Raw genomic sequence first — 23,687 nt, 5'->3', positions numbered from 1 at the left:
GTAAGTAATAGAAAGAGCAGTGACTTTCTATCCCCTTCAACACTTTAATTCAATTTTCCTCAACATACTTTCATCCATGAAACTGATTAAGAAAACACTAGTTACTTCACGCAGTAGTTTTTTAATTATTTACTAGTTTCCCCACTGCAAGCACACATACATCCAAAATTCAGAACATTTTACCTGTTTTTGATGCAATGGTTACTTAATTTTTTTCATGCATAACTGCTTCTCTTGCCTCAGCAACAGGTGGGAACAGCAACAAACAGTGGGGATATTTGCAAATATCCACTTTCAAGTTATCACATATAATGTACCTATACCAGAGCCTACCATCCACAAACAAGCCCCAAAGACTGCTATATGGTTTGCCTTAATCACTCCACATGCACTGGTTCAGTTTATAAACAGTACATTGCCTCCCCACATACCAAATCAATCCATTTCATTCTTTCCCATTCACACCTCTAACTTTCACACACTCCCCAGAAGCCCAAACTCTTGTTTGATCCATCCTTCAAATCTGCTCCTTGGCCTCTCCCTGCCCCTTGTTCCATTCATTTCTGACCTGTAGATCATATTTTCTGGTCTGTCTACACTTACCAAGGTTTTTGTGATTTTCTGTCATCTACTCCAACTCCATTTACACAGAGTAGATTAAGTACATACAGCCATGCACCTTGTTGAGAATAAATTTACAAAAATGAGATCTCAAACTCCATTCCAATTGGATGGTAAACAGAAGGCAATTCCCTAGAATTGGCTTGCAGTGCCACCTTCCACTCTCTGAAACTTCCATTCACATCTATATATAGATCATCTCTGATTTTCTATCTTTCATCATTCAATTCCTAATTCAGTGGGGCAGACCAGGTAAGCACAGCCTCTGCAACATTACTAACCCTCCTTTTATTTTATCATTTGCTCATTTTCTGTGTGTTAAAATGAAACATGGATTTCCATGCTTGAAAAGCACTTCATACTTTTTAAAATCTACAGACTAAGTCAATATGTCAATTGAAACTGAGGTCCATTCAAACCACTTTCTTAGACAAAATGCTTCCAGTGCCTTTAATCCTTTAACACCACCAAAAGTAACCCAAGCCCAAAATCAAATTTCTCACTAAATCCATCCACCTCTTCCAAGGTTTACCTATCTTTCTTGTTACTTCTGCCATACATTTTCCATGCTCATACCATCCCAAAAGACTTTCATCCTTGTGCCTTTCTCATGATTTCACACCACATGACCGTCACATCTATTTTTCCATTTTTATCCCCACAAATTTCATCTGTAATATGCAAGTTATCCATCTCTAGTGCTCTTATTTCTTACCAATCCTAAGCTATACACATTTGTATTTCACATCCAAACAGTGTTGGGATAAGCATTCCTTTGCACAAGCTTCTTACACATTACACTTTTTTTTTTCCATTTTGACTCTCTAGAGTTTTCAATGCAACTCCAATTTTTCTCACTTGTGTGACTGTATTTTCAGCTTCAACTTTCTCATTACCATCCTTGACTAAACTTCAATTCCAAACATTCAAACTCATCCACTACTTAACTACCCTGCACTCTGCACATACAATATCACATCATCTCCCGAGTCCTGCGGGGAATCCTGTCTGCCCTTATTCATTCCCGTCGCCACCCCGCCACACATGAAATGACAACCCCCTCCCCCCGTATGTGTGCAAGGTAGTGCTAGAAAAAGACAACAAAGGCCACATTCGTTCACACTCAGTCTCTAGCTGTCATGTATAATGCACCGAAACCACAGCTCCCTTTCCACATCCAGGCCCCACAAAACCTTCCATCGTTTACCCCAGACATTTCACATGCCCTGGTTCAATCCATTGACAGCATGTCGACCCTGGTATACCACAATGTTCCAATTCACTCTATTCCTTGCACACCTTTCACCCTCCCGCATGTTCAGACCCTGATCACTCAAAATCTTTTTCACTCCATCTTTCCACCTCCAATTTGGTCTCCCACTTCTCCTCGTTCCCTCCACCTCTGACACATATATCCTCTTTGTCAATCTTTCCTCACTCATTCTCTCCATGTGACCAAACCATTTAAAAACACCCTCTTCTGCTCTCTCAACCACACTCTTTTTATTACCACACATCTTTCTTACAGTGGTGAGAGTGGGTGAGCTTGGGAAGGAGACTTGTGTGAGGGGGTACCAGGAGAGACTGAGTACAGAATGGAAAAAGGTGAGAACAAAGGAGGTAAAGGGAGTGGGGGAGGAATGGGATGTATTTAGGGAAGCAGTGATGGCTTGTGCAAAAGATGCTTGTGGCATGAGAAGCGTGGGACGTGGATTGATTAGAAAGGGTAGTGAGTGGTGGGATGAAGAAGTAAGATTGTTAGTGAAAGAGAAGAGAGAGGTATTTGAACGATTTTTGCAGGGAAAAAATGCAAATGAGTGGGAGATGTATAAAAGATAGAGGCAGGAGGTCAAGAGAAGGGTGCAAGAGGTAAAAATGGTAAAAATGAGGGCAAATGAGAGTTGGGGTGAGAGAGTATCATTAAATTTTAGGGAGAATAAAAAGATGTTTTGGAAGGAGGTAAATAAAGTGCGTAAGACAAGGGAGCAAATGGGAACCTCAGTGAAAGGAGGCTAATGGGGAGGTGATAACAAGTAGTGGTGATGTGAGAAGGAGATGGAGTGAGTATTTTGAAGGTTTGTTGAATGAGTTTGATGATAGAGCGGCAGATATAGGGTGTTTTGGTCGAGGTGGTGTGCAAAGTGAGAGGGTTAGGGAAAATGATTTGGTAAACAGAGAAGAGGTAGTAAAAGCTTTGCGGAAGATGGAAGCCGGCAAGGCAGCAGGTTTGGATGGTATTGCAGTGGAATTTATTGAAAAAGGGGGTGATTGTATTGTTGACTGGTTGGTAAGGTTATTCAATGTATGTATGATTCATGGTGAGGTGCCTGAGGATTGGCGGAATGCTTGCATAGTGCCATTGTACAAAGGCAAAGGGGATAAGAGTGAGTGCTCAAATTACAGAGGTATAAGTTTGTTGAGTATTCCTGGTAAATTATATGGGAGGGCATTGGTTGAGAGGGTGAAGGCATGTACAGAGCATCAGATTGGGGAGGAGCAGTGTGGTTTCAGAAGTGGTAGAGGATGTGTGGATCAGGTGTTTGCTTTGAAGAATGTATGTGAGAAATACTTAGAAAAGCAAATGGATTTGTATGTAGCATTTATGGATCTGGAGAAGGCATATGTTAGAGTTGATAGAGATGCTCTGTGGAAGGTATTAAGAATATATGGTATGGGCGGCAAGTTGTTACAAGCAGTGAAAAGTTTTTATCGAGGATGTAAGGCATGTGTACGTATAGGAAGAGAGGAAAGTGATTGGTTCTCAGTGAATGTAGGTTTGCGGCAGGGGTGTGTGATGTCTCCATGGTTGTTTAATTTGTTTATGGATGGGGTTGTTAGGGAGGTGAATGCAAGAGTTTTGGAAAGAGGGGCAAGTATGCAGTCCGTTGTGGATGAGAGAGCTTGGGAAGTGAGTCAGTTGTTGTTCGCTGATGATACAGCACTGGTGGCTGATTCATGTGAGAAACTGCAGAAGCTGGTGACTGCGTTTGGTAAAGTGTGTGAAAGAAGTTAAGAGTAAATGTGAATAAGAGCAAGGTTATTAGGTACAGTAGGGTTGAGGGTCAAGTCGATTGGGAGGTAAGTTTGAATGGAGAAAAACTGGAGGAAGTGAAGTGTTTTAGATATCTGGGAGTGGATCTGGCAGCGGATGGAACCATGGAAGCGGAAGTGAATCATAGGGTGGGGAGGAGGCGAAAATTCTGGGAGCCTTGAAGAATGTTTGGAAGTCGAGAACATTATCATGGAAAGCAAAAATGAGTATGTTTGAAGGAATAGTGGTTCCAACAATGTTGTATGGTTGCGAGGTGTGGGCTATGGATAGAGTTGTGCGCAGAAGGGTGGATGTGCTGGAAATGAGATGTTTGAGGACAATATGTGGTGTGAGGTGGTTTGATCAAGTAAGTAATGTAAGGGTAAGAGAGATGTGTGGAAATAAAAAGAGTGTGGTTGAGAGAGCAGAAGAGGGTGTTTTGAAATGGTTTGGTCACATGGAGAGAATGAGTGAGGAAAGATTGACCAAGAGGATATATGTGTCAGAGGTGGAGGGAACGAGAAGTGGGAGACCAAATTGGAGGTGGAAAGATGGAGTGAAAAAGATTTTGAGTGATCGGGGCCTGAACATGCAGGAGGGTAAAAGGCGTGCATGGAATAGAGTGAATTGGAACAATGTGGTATACTGGGGTCAACGTGCTGTCAATGGATTGAACCAGGGCATGTGAAGCGTCTGGGGTAAACCATGGAAAGTTGTGTGGGACCTGGATGTGGAAAGGGAGCTGTGGTTTCGGTGCATTATTACATGACAGCTAGAGACTGAGTGTGAACGAATGGGGCCTTTGTTGTCTTTTCCTAGCACTACCTCGCACACATGAGGAGGGAGGAGGTTGTTATTCCATGTGTGGCGGGGTGGCGATGGGAATACATAAAGGCAGACAGTATGAATTATGTACATGTGTATATACGTATATGTCTGTGTGTGTATATATATGTGTACATTGAGTTGTATAGGTATGTATATTTGCGTGTGTGGACATGTATGTATATACATGTGTATGTGGGTGGGTTGGGCCATTCTTTTGTCTGTTTCCTTGTGCTACCTCGCTAACGTGGGAGACAGCGACAAAGCAAAATAAATAATAAAATAAATATCATTCTTACCCTTTCATTACTTACTCGATCAAACCACCTCACACCACATATTGTCCTCAAATATCTCATTTCCAGCACATCCCCCCTCCTCCACACAACTCTATCTATAGCCCATGCCTCGCAGCCACATAACATTGTTGGAACCACTATTCCTTCAAACATACCCATTTTTGCTTTCCAAGATAACATTCTCAACTTCCACACATTTTTCAATGCCTCCAGAACTTTTGCCGCCTCCCTCACCCTATGATTCGCTTCCGCTTCCATCCTCAGCCAAATCCACTCCCAAATATCTAAAACGCTTCACTTCCTCCAGTTTTTCTCCATTCAAACCATGGGAAGTTTTGTGGGGCCTGGATGTGGAAAGGGAGCTATGGTTTCAGTGCATTATACATGACAGCTAGAGACTGAGTGTGAACGAATGTGGCCTTTGTTGTCTTTTCCTAGTGCTACCTCGCGCGTATGCGAGGGGAGGGAGATGTCATTTCATGTGTGGTGGGGTGGCGACAGGAATGAATAAAGTCAGCAAGTATGAATTATATACATGTGTATATGTGTATATGTCTTTTTTTTTTTTTTTTTTTTTTTTTCTTTGTCGCTGTCTCCCGCGTTTGCGAGGTAGCGCAAGGAAACAGACGAAAGAAATGGCCCAACCCACCCCCATACACATGTATATACATATGTCCACACACGCAAATATACATACCTACACAGCTTTCCATGGTTTACCCCAGACGCTTCACATGCCCTGATTCAATCCACTGACAGCACGTCAACCCCGGTATACCACATCGCTCCAAATCACTCTATTCCTTGCCCTCCTTTCACCCTCCTGCATGTTCAGGCCCCGATCACACAAAATCTTTTTCACTCCATCTTTCCACCTCCAATTTGGTCTCCCTCTTCTCCTCGTTCCCTCCACCTCTGACACATATATCCTCTTGGTCAATCTTTCCTCACTCATTCTCTCCATGTGACCAAACCATTTCAAAACACCCTCTTCTGCTCTCTAAACCACGCTCTTTTTATTTCCACACATCTCTCTTACCCTTACGTTACTTACTCGATCAAACCACCTCACACCACACATTGTCCTCAAACATCTCATTTCCAGCACATCCATCCTCCTGCGCACAACTCTATCCATAGTCCACGCCTCGCAACCATACAACATTGTTGGAACCACTATTCCTTCAAACATACCCATTTTTGCTCTCCAAGATAATGTTCTCGACTTCCACACATTCTTCAAGGCTCCCAGAATTTTCGCCCCCTCCCCCACCCTATGATCCACTTCCGCTTCCATGGTTCCATCCGCTGCCAGATCCACTCCCGGATATCTAAAACACTTCACTTCCTCCAGTTTTTCTCCATTCAAACTCACCTCCCAGTTGACTTGACCCTCAACCCTACTGTACCTAATAACCTTGCTCTTATTCACATTTACTCTTAACTTTCTTCTTTCACACACTTTACCAAACCCAGTCACCAGCTTCTGTAGTTTCTCACATGAATCAGCCACCAGCGCTGTATCATCAGCGAACACAACTGACTCACTTCCCAAGCTCTCTCATCCCCAACAGACTTCATACTTGCCCCTCTTTCCAAAACTCTTGCATTCACCTCCCTAACAACCCCATCCATAAACAAATTAAACAACCATGGAGACATCACACACCCCTGCCGCAAACCTACATTCACTGAGAACCAATCACTTTCCTCTCTTCCTATACGTACACATGCCTTACATCCTCGATAAAAACTTTTCACTGCTTCTAACAACTTGCCTCCCACACCATATATTCTTAATACCTTCCACAGAGCATCTCTATCAACTCTATCATATGCCTTCTCCAGATCCATAAATGCTACATACAAATCCATTTGCTTTTCTAAGTATTTCTCACATACATTCTTCAAAGCAAACACCTGATCCACACATCCTCTACCACTTCTGAAACCACACTGCTCTTCCCTAATCTGATGCTCTGTACATGCCTTCACCCTCTCAATCAATACCCTCCCATATAATTTGTCTTTGTATGTATATATATATATATACGTTGAAATGTATAGGTATGTATATGTGCGTGTGTAGACGTGTCTGTATATACATGTGTATGTGGGTGGGTTAAGCCTTTCTTTTATCTGTTTCCTTACACTACCTCGCTAATGCAGGAGACAGCGACAAAGTATAATAATATAAAAATGAAAAAAAGAATATAGGAATTATAAAGAAAGAAAAGAATAAGAGAAGAATGGCAAAATGTAAGAATGTGTAATTGCTAAATATACTGAGACTTTACAACATTATTTTGATGGTATTGCAGCGAAATTTATCAAAAAAGGGGGTGACTGTGTTGTTGACTGGTTGGTGAAAATATTCATTGTATGTATGGCCCATAGTGAGGTGCCCGAGTATTGGCGAAATGCATGCACAGTGCCATTGTACAAAGGCAAAAGGGATAAAGGTGAGTGTTCAAATTACAGAGGTATAAGCTTGTCGAGTATTTCTGGGAAATTATATGGGAGGGTATAGAGCGAGAGGGTCAAGGCATGTACAGAGCATCAGATTGGGGAAGAGCAATGTGGTTTCAGAAGTAGTAGAGGATGTGTGGATCAGGCGTCTGCTTTGAAGGGTGTATGTGAGAAATACTTAGAAAAACACAGATTCGTATGTAATGTTTATGGATCTGGAGAAGGCATACGATACAGTTGACAGAGATGCTCTGTGGAAGGTATTAAGAGTATATGGTATGGGAGGTAAGTTGCTAGAAGCAGTGAAAAGTTTTTATCAAGGATGTAAGGCAAATGTGCGAGTAGGAAGAGAGGAAAGTGATTGGTTCCCAGTGAATGTCGGTTTGCAGGAGGGGTGTGTGATGTCTCCATGGTTGTTAATTTGTTCATCGATGGGGTTGTTAGGGAGGTGAATGCAAGAGTTTTGGAGAGAGGGGCAAGTATGCAATCTGTTGTGGATGAGAGGGCTTGGGAAGTGAGTCTGTTGTGGATGAGAGGGCTTGGGAAGTGAGTCAGTTGTCCACTAATGATATAGTGCTGGTGGCTGATTTGGATGAGAAACTGCAGAAGCTTTTGACTGAGTTTGGTAAAGTGTGTGAAAGAAGAAAGCTGAGAGTAAATGTGAATAAGAGCAAGGTTATTAGGTGCAGTAGGGCTGAGGGACAAGTCAATTGGAAGGTAAGTTTGAATGGAGAAAAACTGGAGGAAGCGAAGTGTTTTAGATATTTGGGAGTGGATTTGGCAGCAGATGGAACCATAGAAGTGGAAGCAAGTCACAGGGTGAGGGAGGGACGAAAGTTCTGGGAGCGATGACAAATGTGTGGAAGGCGAGAACATTATCTTGGAAAGCAAAAATGGGTACATTTGAAGGAATAGCGGTTCCAACAATGTTACATGGTTGCAGGGTAAGGCTATAGATAGAGTTGTGCGGAGGAGGGTGGATGTGTTGGAAGTGAGATGTTTGATGACAATATGTGGTGCAAGGTGGTTTGATCGAGGAAGTAATGAAAGGGTAAGAGAGATGTGTGGTAATAAAAAGTGTGTGGTTTGAGAAAGCAGAAGTGGGTGAATTGAAATCGCTTAGTCACATGGAGAGAATAAAATAGGAAAGATTGACAAAGAGGGTACATGTGTCAGAGGTGGAGGGAACGAGAAGTAGGAGACCAAACTGGAGGTGGAAGGGTGGAGTGAAAAAGATTTTGAGCGATTGGGGCCTGAACATGCAGAAGGGTGAAAGGCGTGAAAGGAATAGAGTGAATTGGAACAATGTGGTATACTGGGGTCAATGTGCTGTCAATGGACTGAACCAGGGCATGAGAAGCGTCTGGGGTAAACCATGGAAAGTTTTGTGGGGCCTAGATGTGTAAAGGGAGCTGTGGTTTCAGTGCATTATACAAGACAGCTAGAGACTGAGTGTGAACGAATGTAGCATTTGTTGTCTTTTCCTAGCACTACCTCACACACATGTGGGGGGAGGGGGGTGTCATTTCATGTGTGGCAGGGTGCCGACGGGAATTAATAAAGTCAGCAAGTATGACTTATGTTCATGTGTATATATGTATATGTCTGTGTATGTATATATATGTATACGTTGAAATGTATAGGTATGTATATGTGCGTGCGTGGACATGTATGTATATACATGTGTACGTGGGTGGGTTGGGCCATTCTTTCGTCTGTTTCCTTGTGCTACCTCACTAACGCGGGAGACGACAAAGTATAATAAATATATATATATATATATATATATATATATATATATATATATATATATATATATACAGCCAAAGCACAGGCACAAGTTTTATTTACATAAGAATATTTACATACATCAATTGTTTAAAAACGGCACATGATGCAATGTCTAGATGTGCATCTCGACATTAATACCCAAGTTCCTAAGGAAGAAGGTTTATTAAAAGAATTGGTGTCTGTGTCATTGTGTCTGTAGGTCCACGATGGGCATGTATTTACTAAGAAATTTTGATGTCAGTGAGACTGACATGTCGATGGTTTTACGAGTATGGATCTTTAGAAATGCAGCTGAGGATACAGCTGTGTTCTGCATATGGTTTCATAAGCTGTGTATTTTACGTAACAGCAGGAGGGTATATTCCTGATTGTAATAAGAAAGGATAAAACTTATGTTGAGTGTCAGAGCAGGGGAAGAGAATCAGCACAGTTGTAGGTCTGAGAGAGTTCACCTCTCTGGTTATGTTATGGTGTTTACACACCACAAGGTTTTGCAAAGATCATCTGGTTAAAATTTTGAAAAGCAGTACATCTGATGAATAAAAAGATTAATGATTGCTACATGAAGTGATTCCATAAATCAGCAGGAGGAATGAATTATAAAAGACTACAGTCTACATCTGCAATGGCTAAAAGTCACCACCAATATATTGACAATTTTGGGCCCATTTCCAAGTGATATTGTAATACTTGGAAAAAATGAAATTGCACCCCTAATGTCTCTTAGCATACCATTTTACTTGTGGACAATAGCTCACACATACTATGTCATGTCATGCCACTGCTGCAAAATATGAAGTTAAATTTCTGCTCAATAAATGGCATTACTTGCCAGACTAAGAGGTATATTTCCTTTCCTCTTACATCTATATTTGTGCTACAACTTTATGACCTATGCAGCTTTCTCCATCAAGATATCAAACCAAATAAACCAACAATAACTGAATTCATGAAGGCTTCATCAGAAGAATTAACAGGCCAGTTACTCGTGCAACATGATGTTGTAAGTACTGTAAGAGGAAGACTGACTTAAACATTTTTCTGTCAATGTGCTTTCCACAGAATTTTTCTTTTGAAAACTGGTGTGATAGTGGCATATGTATTATTTAAGAAACAAGGTACACCCAGTCCCTGCATATCAGCAGCTCACTTACTGGAATTTCACTATATCTAAAATTATTTATATTCTATTTAGACTTAAAATTATATATGAACAAATTCATTCACTTGAAGGCTAAACCTCACTGTAACATAATTTGGATCTCTAACTTAAAATGCTTCTGCCTGTCAAAGAATAAAAAAGTAAAAATCTTCAAACCCTGTTATGATAAGGAAGAGTAATTCTTACTGACAATGATCTAAACCCTGAATGTAGCCTTAAAATGTCCAGAGTAGTAACTGATTCCATTTGCAGTATGAATGGGCAGTGTAATAGGAAAATGTAGTATTCACAGCACCTATCTTTGGATGTGTTTTCCCTTTAAACTAACAAAACAAAACAAAGAATGGTTCCCTACTAGCTATGGCAGAAAAAGAAGATTTAGGAGAGAAAGAGGATCCTGCTGCCCCACCCTCTCCCTCCTTGAACTTCATCACAATTCTCTGCAGAACAACTTGAAAGTAGTGAGAACCAGTCTCTAACAGATATTAAAATGATTAGCGGTTACTTTGCTGATTATTTGGTACAAGTGAGTCGAACATTATTTTCCAGAGTAGATTATTTTGACCATTTCAATCATATGACGTTCTCAGGTGGAATAATCATACATATGGTCGCTGAGACTAGTGTTTCTAATGGTGAGAGCACCAAACACTCACATCAGTTTGTCTTAGGCTATCTTGATGGAAGGATGTTCTTTCCTAACTCTTCCAGGCGACACTTCATTTTTGGAATTTTGCTTTTGGGCATTGTATTTCTTCTACCTCTGCTTCAAGATGATTGGCTCTTACCTTTCTAATGAGGAAAGAGACTGAATTCTTGCCTGGAGGCAATAAAATGTAGGTAAAAGTGAGACTTCTAGATACTCTGGGTGCTCAGAAGGCATGATCAGGTGGCTGCTGCCTGTAACTTCTCATAAGTGCCTCACTTCATACAGGATATCAAGATCCCTATGGACTCAAAAGTTCGTCCTAAAATACTTTAGGGAACCTTGCCAATTCCATGCCCAGACATCTGCAGATGGTAATCAAAGCCAAAGAAGAGATGACAAAATAATAAAATGTGTGACAGGGTTTTGAAAATGTATGGATAAGTAGAAGAATTATTTTGTGGACACTGCACGTGTTCACTATTTCCCATTTGAAGAGGGTAGTGTCTGGAAAAGATGACATAGCCTTAGAGGATGAAGGATCCTCATTTGACTCTTTCACCTTTTCCTTCTTTTGGAATGGAAAGTTGGAAGGGAAGATTTCTAGCCCCACACTCCAACCTCCCTTAGTCGGCTCCTGTCCCAGGAGTCCCTCCTATCTTTATGAAACACCTGCAGCACTCAGGAAGCCAGCCAAATCTACTGAACAGTCATAGTATAGTGATGTTGAGTATCTGTGTAAGGAGAGTATGGGGCATCTGAGCAGTAAGTGTTTGGGGTCTTCATTATGACAATTGCATCATGGGCCAAGATGGGCTCTAGGAAGTGCTGAATAAGCATATGTAGTAATGTAGGGATGGGTGCTGTCCAGAGAATATATAAGAAAGTGCGACTTCTTTCTGTCTAAGGAAAATGGTTTCAGATGGATTCTCCAGATGGTTTGTAAGAGTGAGCTTTCCTGGAAAGGCAGTTGTTTGGTGTTTGGTGGGTCATTTCAGTATGGATATAAATAGCCTACCCCTGCCTAACACTTCAGCAACCTCTCTGCTTACATATTCCCTACCCCCAGCTAAAAGTGATTGTTCTGAGTACTTTATAGCTCGGTCATATCTGCTTCTCACAGGGAAGATCTAGAAGATCAGGCAGGTGAGGCATAAATTAGAGTGGCGCACATGATCTGTTTGTGGAGAATGCTAATGGATTTTTTTATCTTGTCCAATTCCGGTGCCACTACTTTTCTGAGGGCATTTAATTTGTGGCATGCTTTGTGCTGATGTTACTGTGAGGAGTGAATGCAACGTGTGTCGTATATCATGCCTGGAATAGGTGGTGCTTTGTTCAGTATGAGTGACTGTCCTTTCATGGTGACTGAAGAATGTGAACTGGTTTTGAGTCTGCCTAAGGTTAAAAGGGTGACTGAAGACTTCTTTGGAGCTGCACACATTCCGTCATGGTGAACCATGTGGAGATGCTGACGTTCTGTTCTGGATAATTCATGTTTCATTTTTGCTCTGTAGTGCTGCATGTTTGTTGTCAACACTGTGTTGTCAGGGTGTTGTGACTGTGTGGTTTTTCCATATGAGAGGACCTTCATGTTGTGGTCTGTGGATAGTAATGGGAGTTTATGCTGGAAGAGACTGAAGAGGGTTAGAGAAGGGGTTAGAGAAGGAGCTGCTCCTTGGGGAATTCTACTGAAGAGTTTTAAAGCTTGAGGTGAAGCCATTCTGAGTGACTATGGCTTGTTGGCCTGTTATGAAATTGGCCAACTACTTCCTGTCATTGCTGTACAGATGGATGGTGTCCTCTCCTTTGTTCCTTCTTTTGTAAAGTAATACAGACATATTCGAGTAAGAAACTGCATTAGTTGGCGACTGAGTTTGGAAATGTGAAAAGAGGGGGTTGAGAGTAAATGTGAATAAAAGCAAGGTTATTTGATTTAGCAGGGTTCAGGGATGGGTTAGTTGGGGTGTGACTCTGAATCGAGAAAAATTGGAGGAAGTGAAGTGTTTTAGATTCCTGGGAGTGGATGTGTCAGCAATGAAACCATGGAAGTGGAAGTGAGTCATGAGGGGGCAAGGCTTCCGGGAGCATTGAAGAGTGTGTGGAATGAAAGATCACTATCTGGGAGGGCAAACAGAGGTATGTTTGAAGGTATAGAGGTCCAAACAATATGACATAAATGTGAGGCACGGACTACAGATAAGGCTGTACAGAGGAGGGTGGATGTGCTGGAAATGAAATGATTGAGGACAATATGCGGTATGAGATGGTTTGACTGAGTAATTAATGAAAGCGTAAGAGAAAGATGTGGTAATAAAAAGCGTGTGATTGAGGGAGCTGATGAGGGTGTGCTGAAATGGTATGGACATATGGCGAGAATGAGTGAGGAAAAATTGATAAAGAGGATATCTGTATCAGAAGTGGAAGGAACAAGGAGAATGGGTGGGTACCAAGTGGGAAATGGAAGGACAGAAACAAAAAAATTTTGAGCGATCAGGGCCACAACATGCAAGAGGGTGAAAGGTAAGCATGGGATAGAATGAATTAGAATGATGTGGTATATAGTGTTTGAGGTGCTGTACATGGACTGAACCAGGGTATGTGCATTGTCAAGGGTAAACCTTGGAAAGGCCTGTGCAGCCTATGCACAACCAGGCCCCACAGAACTTTCCATGGTTTACTCCAGATGCTTTACATGCCCAGGTTCAGCCCACTGACAAAGAGGATATATGTGTCAGAGGAGGAAAGAAGAAGGAGAAGTGGGAGACCAAACTGGAGGTGGAAGGATGGAGTGAAAAAGATTTTGAGCAATCGGGGCCTGAACATCAGGAGGGTGAAAGGCGTGCAAGATGTAGAGTGAATTGGAATGATGTGGTATACCAGAGCCAATGTGCTGTCAATGGACTGAAACAGGGCATGTGAAACGTCTGGGGTAAACTATAGAAAGGTCTGTGGGGTGTGGATGTGAATGGGGAGCTATGACTTTGGTGCATTACACATGACAGCTAGAGACTGAATGTGAACGAATGTGGCCTTTTTTGTCTGTTTTCCTAGCGCTACCTCACTGAAGCAAGAGGTAGCAATGATGTTTCCTATGGGGCAGGGTAACGTTAGGAATGGATGAAGGCAAGCAAGTATAAGAATAAGACCCTTGAAGACATGAAAAAGCTGTCCACAAAAGAAATAATCAGGACGCCCGAGTCTTTGGGAAACAGATTTTGTAAAGTTCATTCTGTAGGGTTTCCAGGATAAAGTTGAAGATATGGTTAAAACTAATATGTTTATGTTATTGCAGGGATCAATTGTGGTGTTTTGAAAATGAACAGAGGGAAATAAGGACATTAAAAAAAATATATATGCAGAAACTGCATTTTAGCAGTTATATTTAACTATGTTTCTGCATCCTCTTTCCAAAGTACTGTGCAGGTCTGAATTAAGAGAGATGTGTTCCCTGTGTGGAAGAGAATGAATATCAGAGTAATTTGGGTATGAAAAATGAGATCAAGTGTTTAGTGTGGAATTGTCAGCATAAGAAAATATTTGTGTGTGTGTGTGTAAAAGTAGTAGTACAGCCAGCCAGACATCAACTAACCACTAATACCAAGTGTACTGGTGTACAATTGGTGGTTCCAGTGCAATTCTCTTCACATTCTGAACAGTAAAACTATACAACCTGCTAATAAATGAACAATGTTACTGTACAGCCTTACATAAATCTCCTGTGCTTACATGCGTTGTATAGAGGATAGGGCATTTATTCCATTTTCATCTGCATGTACAATGTACACTCCCTGTGCTTTCCCTCATTTCCTCTTTCATCTTTTACATAGCACCTACACATCATGTAGCATCCCATATGTATGACCCCCAAATACATGTTGCATGAAGTCTTAAGTATCTCTGGGCCTTATCTGATGACAAAGAGAGGGTGGACTCAAACAGCAATATTCTCTGCTCCAATAAAGACCATGACTTTTGCGAAAGCTTCCTTTCTCACCATTCATTTTGCTAACATTCAAGGCTTTCACATAATTCTGCATGTGTAGAGCACTAATCAGCATCCAATTCTCTTAACTTTTACTTCTCTTAGTAATCTTTTTTATTTTGCTTTGTCGCTGTCTCCTACATTAGTGAGGTAGCGCAAGGAAACAGACAAAGGAATGGCCCAACCCACCCACATACACATGTATATACATACACGTCCACACACACAAATATACATACCTATACATCTCAACGTATACATATATATACACACACAGACATATACATATTTACACATGTACATAGTTCATACTGTCTGCCTTTATTCATTCCAATCGCCACCCCGCCACACATGAAATAACAACTCCCCTCCCCCTCATGTGTGCGAGGTAGTGCTAGGAAAAGACAACAAAGGCCACATTCGTTCACACTCAGTCTCTAGCTGTCATGTAATAATGCACCGAAACCACAGCTCCCTTTCCACATCCAGGCCCCACACAACTTTCCATGGTTTACCCCAGATGCTTCACATGCCCTGGTTCAATCCATTGACAGCACGTCAACCCCAGTATACCACATTGTTCCAATTCACTCTATTCCTTGCATGCCTTTCACCCTCCTGCATGTTCAGGCCCCGGTCACTCAAAATCTTTTTCACTCCATCTTTCCACCTCCAATTTGGTCTCCCACTTCTCCTCATTCCCTCCACCTCTGACACATACATCCTCTTTGTCAATCTTTCCTCACTCATTCTCTCCATGTGACCAAACCATTTCAAAACACCCTCTTCTGCTCTCTCAACCAAACTCTTTTTATTACCACACATCTCTCTTACCTTATCATTACTTACTCGATCAAACCACCTCACACCACATGTCCTCAAACATCTCATTTCCAGCACATCCACCTTCCTCCACACAACTCTATCCATAGCCCATGCCACGCAACCATATAACATTGTTGGAACCACTATTCCTTCAAACATACCCATTTTTGCTTTCCGAGATAATGTTCTCAACTTCCACACATTCTTCAATGCTCCCAGAACTTTTGCCCCCTCCCCTACCCTATGATTCACTTCCACTTCCAAGGTTCCATCCGCTGCCAAATCCACTTCCAGATATCTAAAACACTTCACTTCCTCCAGTTTTTCTCCATTCAAACTTACCTCTTAGTATTTCCACTTAATATTTTCTTACCTCCAACAATATTCTGGATCTCAGTTTAAGCTTCATGAGGGAAGTAAACACCTACTGTAACAAGCATGCATATCTTGTGCCTCTTGGACCTTAAAACCCCTGACTATGAATCCTGTTCACTCATGTCTTTCATATTATGCAATTTATCTTTTTTCTTCACTTGTTCCACTTCATGACACATGGCCATGCAATCCCCTTAATCCCTTACTGAGCTTCTCTGTACAAATGACTAAACATACATCATAAGGAACTGCTGAATTCCTCTCTTTTTCCATCTATCTGGAATAACTCAGACATTTGTTGTATTCTGATTATGACAACCAAACTCCTAACAAACACTATCTCCTTGTCATCCCAAACTCTCAAATCTGGTGCAACAAAGTTTACTCTATTTGAGATCAGATCACAGTCATGTAACTGTCCCCTTAACCTGGATTATATCGAATTTCTGCAAATTCACCTTTCCTCCGCTTTTCACAAAGGATAACTCTTCAGCTGTCTCGTACACATAAAGCCACAACACACTCTTTGAGTCTTGCTTCACTTCTCAGTGTATTATGGATGATTCTGACATACCTTGTCCTCCAGATTTACATCACCTCATCCTATGACCCTTCCATTATGATCTACTCATAAGGTCTCCAGAGTAATCCCTCTTTTACAACAGGTAAAGCATATGAATCAGATAGTATCTCTTGTTTCCTAAACCTGAAAAAGATAACTTTTCCCTCCTTATAAGAAATGAACTGGTTCAAGCCATCCTGAATAAGGGAGCTTGCTTTAATCCTTCAATTTATCATTCTACATCTAAAGTCTCAGAGCCATTTTTCAAGAGGTCTATTCAAATGCCTTTAATCTTGGTTGTTCCTCTAATCAAAAAAGCAGTGGCTTCTTGGATGAGATCTACTGGCTGCACTAATTCTATTCTGAGTCATATCTTTTCCTTTTCTCATTAAGAAATTCATTAAATCTTTTATTGTATGCCCTTGATATTTCCAAACCTTCTGAAAGGGTTAGTCACAACTGCCTGGTATCTCAATTTTCCTGCCTAAGCTTTTCATCTTTGCTCTGTAAACATTCTTCAATTTCTTTTCAAATGGTTCATTATCATAAGCAATGAATGATTAATGATTTCTCTCTATCCTATAAGCAATGGTGTTGCTCAACATTGTTTTGTCTCCTCTCCTCTTCCTTCTCTACATAAGTGATCTTTTAACAAATATTATTCATTCACATACAGATATCTCAATTCAACACTCTGTCACTTCCTTCAAATAACATTTTTCCTCACTGGTGTGTTTTGTTTCTCTTCTTACTTTAACTTTTTCCCTCATTTCAAACGAGGTCAACATCTCAAGGTAAGGTATGTGAAATCAGGTGATAAATACCCTGCTTCCAAAATACAAGTTCATCCTGTTTCTCTCTACAACACTTCTTCACTCTTTTCTTTGAAGACTCTACTGATCAGCTCTTTAAGTCTTACAGAATCTATTTCTCCATTCATCACCAAACTCTATTCATTTCCCATGTGTTGGATGAAATGCACACAGCATAGTGGGATTCAGAACTGAGTTACAGAGTCTCAACCCCACATGTTGGTAAATGGGAAGGCAAACCCAATTCCTTTGGGAAGACCTTAATTCAACATCTAATCATTCTAAGAAACTAAATTATTGAAGCAGCTAAGTGTGACTCAAGATATCTTCAGATTCTGTTCAGGCTTCAAATGTACATATACTCAAAGAAGATACTCAAGTGGTAAAGAAAATTGATCTGCATGGAGCAGTGCTCACACATTTCTAAAAGACTTTTCCTTCCTTTTTCTTCTTGATAATTCCATCAAAAGCAGTCTGACTTATTTATTCACCCTCTCTTACTCCTCAACTTTGTGTGACACTGTCATACAGATATGGAATCTGTAGAGAGAAGGTGCAACTCAAAGATATCATAACGCTATCAGAATTATGTAAACAACCAACTTTCTTCCAAAAATCTATTCAATACAATTTAACCCGTTCATCATCTAAATTTCTTAAGAAACAAAGTTTCTTGATCCCCTTCAAATTCAAGTCAGTGGACAGGCATCCAAACACAATCTCTTCAGCCACATAATCCTCAAGATACTTTAAAGGGAAACCATAGTTTTTGAAAAGTTAAGAGTAATGTCCTGTTATCTTAAAAACTTAGCAATAGTTCATTAACTAGCTCTTGTGTACTTTTTCCCCATATACAGAAACTTTTTCCAGGATCCCTAACCTTACTTTATTAAATATTTCTATCAGCATATTTTTCTGTACACAAAAAAATTTTGTTATTCACTTTTTCTATGATTCTCCAAATAAGCTTAGTTCCATATCATTTATGTTATAAAGAGAGCACCTTTTAAATGGTAATTAAGTGGTTTTGTGGGTAATATCTCAAACAAAATTCTCCTCTTTCTAACTATATATGTATGATAAAAGACAAAAGAGAAAAATCTAACAACTAAAACACTAAAATTTCAAACCAATATTCAAATTGGATTTATTAAAGAACGCAAATATTATCCTAAATAGAGCATTAACACTGATTACAGTGTTATCGCATAACTTCCTATATGTGTGAATATGTCCAGTGGGCACAATTAAGGCTAAGGTTTATATATATCCAGTAACTGATGCCATTTTCTTTTCCAGTAACATAAAAATCATACTTTTGCATCCAACCGAATAAAAATATGGCAATAAAATAATCAAACTCATAACATCATTTCAAAAAACAGAACTCTTCCAGTAGGTGCCCTAAGTATAATACAATGCAAATATTGAGAATATGTCAATAAATTATGTGAAAATCTATCTCCGAAACATAGAAATACTGCATTTTTTAATTCCTGTTTACCCATGAGTTGTACACCTTCAGAAGATTAAACATCATGTAAATGTAAGTGCGCTAGCATTCAAGAAGATGGAAAACGATGATACCAAAAAAGCAAGTACAGCTCCTTTTTCCTTTATGTACAACTTAGAACACTGTAAACCTAAAAGTTATTAAGTGCATCACAGCAGCTGAAATGAAGCAAGGCCTAATACATACTCCTCCAAAATAGACCAATTAGTCCTGTACATCATAGCTGTTAATATTAGCAGTTTGTGTGTAGAGGTATGTATGTTAGGAAAAGGTTGTGGGTCTATTCATCAGGGGGTGGGTACCAATACAGTAACACAAGAGTGGCCAGGAAAATACACAGCAGCGCATTGGACAAAAAATGTTGGTCGGCTGCCTGGAAGGGCTGTAAAAGTACTGCAGTCCTGTTGTCCCATTGGGAGGTCTGGGGTTCCTCTAAGGTGGCCATCTGAGGGGCATGAGGGTCAGAAGGATCCAGAACCACGCCATTGGACTTGGTTAATAACAGGGACTCAGAGGGGTTGACAAGGGAGCGGACAGTTGTTAGCACACGCTCAGGGTCAAATTGGGTTACGATATCGTCGCATGCACACACGCACGCCTGTAAAGAGACACCAACGCCGGAGTAAGACGGAGGGAAACTGTACCACAAGCTCAAGTGGCGGTTCCCTCATCTGCCTAGTTCCCCAGTCACCAATGAGGAATAAAGTATAGTTTACTTGACTGTTTTGTTCCAGTCCTCACTAATCATGCTTTAGCTACACAAAGTAATTTCACACATTTCTTTAAACCAACCACTTGAGCACATGCATGTAATAGTCAGTGCACCTGGCTTTTTTTTTTTATTGAATTCCAAGTTAAAGTTGAAATTAAATTTTTAAGTCAATAAAACCTTCCCGAGCTACAAGCTTTCAGTTCTGAGCCATGCTGCTACTTTACAGATCTCATACTGTAGTGTTAGAAAAATAAAACAATTTTCCCTTTTATGAAGATAAAATGTACTTTTATTGTAAGAAAAACAAATAAGAAGCATTGTAAAACAAGGTGGATGTCCAAAGGCCATGCATTAGCTTTAAAGGGAGGAAAATAGATCTAAGAACAACTAATTCACTTTTCTCCATCTTAATATTCCCCAACATACGTAATACGTGAACCCATTTATCTACGCCTACTCCCCACCTATTAGTGTACAAGTCTGTCCTTATGATATAAAAAAAACTGATTCAATCTTTTATCAAAAGATTACGATGAAAAAAATACAAAAAACACCAATCTGAGTCCCATAATGGTGCTCATAACAACTGACGAAACTCACAATTAAAAGTGAGTGCTGCGTACCTCACCTGCCAACCTTGTGTACTGTAAATGCTAAAAGCCATATGTCTTTGTTCACTAAGCCTCAAGGGGCTATTTAAAATTAGTGGGGAGCAGATCAAGAAGAAAGACAAGGCAATGATTACAAATATGAACATAGAAGCTAGCAGTCCAAAGCATAAAGCTTGACATGATTAACATACAAAACATCAGTATGTTCTAAGAGATGTTACTTTCAAATAATTTAAAAATGCTGAGTTAATATCTAAGTATCAGGCACACAGATCACCATACAGTTGTATTGTTTAATTCTATATGTAAAATCTGTAAATTCTCTTCCTTTACATTAAAGACACATTGGTACATTCTACTCTACAGAATGGTGAATGTCGCAACCCTTTCCACTTCTCACCTACTGCTCTGATTTCTACTAAAGTACCTCCAAGGTCCTTGAATTGCTCCTCAAACACCATCTCCTCATGCAACTTTAGTCTTAATCTCATCTCTGATTAGCACTATGGTTTTAAAAAGGCAAAATCCATCAATGATATCCTTTCCTATGCTAATAATGTCTGATACATCTTCTCAAGAGAGACTGGTGAATTCTATAAATTAAGAGACAGTGAGATCTGAAAAGAAAAGTTTCTGCTGGGATGTCGCATCAGGATCTAATCTCCATGCTTGCCTTCCAGGTTTCCTCATAGTTAGTCCTCTCATATCTAGTTTTCTTTCATCAGTTCATTTCCATAATTGTTGGTGGATCAACCTATACTTTTCTCCCCATCAGTAGTGAAGTTCCCCAGGTATTTGTCCTGTTTCCAACCCTCTTCCTCTTTTTCTCTTTACAACAGTCTTCATTTTTTAACAAATGCCCTTATCACTAAAACAGCATGACTCGCTCTGCATTTCTTCCCTTCTTTCAAGTCAGCTCTATCTTCTCTTGCTTAATATATTTCTTCTCATCAAAACAACTGTATATTTGGATATGAACAAGATTTCCCATGGGCAAAACTAAACTGTCCACCTTTAAGGCATAATACTATAAATTGCTCTTTCTAAAACTGTTTACAATTATGACATTTCCACAACAAACATACTAGGTATCACTGAAACATTAAATCTAGCTAAGTCTCAAACACTAGGTATCACTGAAATGTTTAATCTTGCCAAGTCTATCTCTACATTTTTTCAATTTGCTTTAAAGCTAAATAGTTCTCTCTTGATTAGTTACTAAATCACAGAGAAAAAAATTGAGGTAGTTATTACTTATTTCACAGAGTCCAAACCATTTCAGCTCATCATCTCCCAACATCATAACACCCACTTTCCCTTTATACCTTTTGTTGGCTCTCTTAACCACTTATATAGTTGTAAATCATTTCTTCAATTTCTGCTTCCAAGAGTTTGCTGCTTGTGCAGCTCTACCAGTAACTAGATATTAAACAATTGCATCACATACTAATTGTATAGCCACTGATAACTCAAAGGTAGACCAATGTGATGTTCATCACTCTCCCTCCACCAATGAGCTTTGGGACACTTTATCCTCTCATATCTTTCATGAGATCCATGACCTGTACCTCATTAAAAGATTTCAAATTCTCCTCCTTTGTTGCCTTCTTAAATATTTCCTTCAAATACTGGCACTACTGAGGAATTCCTATGACTGGAGTCAATGATTTCATAATATATAGATAATATGTATATTAATGGCACAATGCCTGTACAGTGCCACAGTTAGGCAAATGGGATAAAAGTGACTGAATTAGACAGGTAAAAATTTGTTGAGTGTACCTTTTAAGCTATTTGAGACAGTGATGATTGAAAGGGTGGTGGCATGTACAAAACATCAAACTGGGGAGAAACAACATGGTTTCAGTAGTGGTAGAAGATGACAGGACCAGGTATTTCCTTGAGGAATGTGCAAGAAATAGAGAAACAGAAGGATTTGTATACAGCATTTATGGATCTGGAGATTAAGGAAATGCTTTGAGGAAGGTATGAGGGATATATGGTGTAGGAGGAAAGCTAATTGAAGAAGTGAGAAGTTTTCATCAAAAGAGTATGGTATGTGGGTGAGAGTAGGTAGAGGAGGGTGAGTGGTTCCAGGTGAAAGTGGGTCTGCGACAGGGGAGTGTAATGTCACCATGCCTGTTCAGGCTGTTTATGGATGGATAATGAGAAAAGTGAATGTGAGTTTTGGAGAAAGGGGTAGGTATGCAGTCTGTTAGGGGCTGGGGGTGAATTAAATGTTGTTTGCTGATGATATGACACTTGCAGCAGATTTGAGTGAGAAGTCCGTAGTAATTGGTTAATGAATTTGGGAAAGCTTGCAAAAGTTTAGAGTAAATGCGAATAAAAGCAAGATATAGCAATGGAAAGTGACAGGCTAGTTGGGGTGTGAGTCTGAATAAATAAAAAGAAAACTTGGAGAAATGGATTTTTTTAGAAACTTGGGTGTGGATATGGCAGTGAATGGAACCATGGGAGCTGAAGTGACTCATAGGGTGGATGATGGGGCAAAGGATTCGGAGTTCAATGAGGAATGTAGGGGAAGAGAGGCCACTTTCTGGGAGTGCAAAGATGGGCATGTTTGAAGGTATAGTAGTCCTGAATGTGTTGTATGGAAGCGAGGCATGAGCTTCAGATCAGAATGTGTGGGAGAGGGAGGATGTATTGGAATTGAAATGCTTGAGGACAATGTGTGGTGTGACGAGGGTTGATCAAGCAAGTAATGACAGACATGGAAAGTGAGAGGTGTGGTAATAAGAAGAGTATGGTTGAAAGACATAAAGAGGGTGCGCTAAAATGGTTTGGATATAGGGGAGAGAATGAGCGAGGAGGAACTGAAAAAGGGGATATATGTATCAAGTGGAGGGTACAAGGAAGTGGGGGAGACTTACCTGAAGATGGAAAGATGGACTTAAAAAGGTTTTGAGAACTTGGGGCCTGAACATGCAAAAGGGGGTGCATGGGGTAGAGTGAATTGGACTGATGTGGTACATGGTAGGAAATGTGCTTTCAGTGCAATGAACCAAGGCATATGAAGTGGTAAGGGGAACCATAAATAGGTCTGCAATGCCTGGTTTTGAATAGGGGGCTGTGGTTATGGTGCAGTACAAATGGCAGCTGGAGAATGAGTGAGCAGATTGTCTTCCTGGCACTACCTCACTAATCCAAGAAATGATGAACAAGTATTCTTTATCCTCATACTTTATAGTCCTTTCCCATGTTAGTGAGGTAGCACTAGGAACAGAGGAAGGAAGCCACATCTGCTCTCATCCATTCTCTGTCGTGCAATGCACAAAAACCACAGCTCCCTATCCATAACCAGGCCCCACAAACATTTCCATAGTTTACCCTAAACAATTCACATGCCCTGTTTTAGTCCACTGACAGCGAGGCGACCATCTTATACCACAATGTTCCATTTCACTCTATCCTGTGCATGCCTCTCACC

At 40.3% G+C, this 23,687-nt stretch overlaps 1 protein-coding gene across 10 annotated transcripts in view; it reads right to left on the bottom strand.

Annotated features, from left to right (window-relative positions):
• The window catches only part of Lrch (Leucine-rich-repeats and calponin homology domain protein), a 313,181-nt gene that overhangs the window by 6,307 nt on the left and 283,187 nt on the right, over window positions 1-23,687 (bottom strand). For 3 of the 10 annotated variants that reach the window (XM_071679924.1, XM_071679925.1, XM_071679926.1), the window contains one exon: window positions 9,056-19,514. The exons of 4 other annotated variants lie outside the window; for them this stretch is intronic. In XM_071679924.1, coding sequence (XP_071536025.1) covers window positions 19,197-19,514 — 318 coding nt within the window. In that variant the 3' untranslated portion in view covers window positions 9,056-19,196. Of the gene's footprint in view, window positions 1-9,050; window positions 19,515-23,687 lie in introns of those variants that run through there. 3 more of the 10 variants (XM_071679929.1, XM_071679930.1, XM_071679933.1) reach the window with 2 other exon arrangements.

Source organism: Panulirus ornatus, chromosome 30 (genome assembly GCF_036320965.1).
Source record: "Panulirus ornatus isolate Po-2019 chromosome 30, ASM3632096v1, whole genome shotgun sequence".
Taxonomy (NCBI): Eukaryota; Metazoa; Arthropoda; class Malacostraca; order Decapoda; family Palinuridae; genus Panulirus; species Panulirus ornatus.
This window is presented reverse-complemented; position numbering and strand designations above follow the sequence as displayed.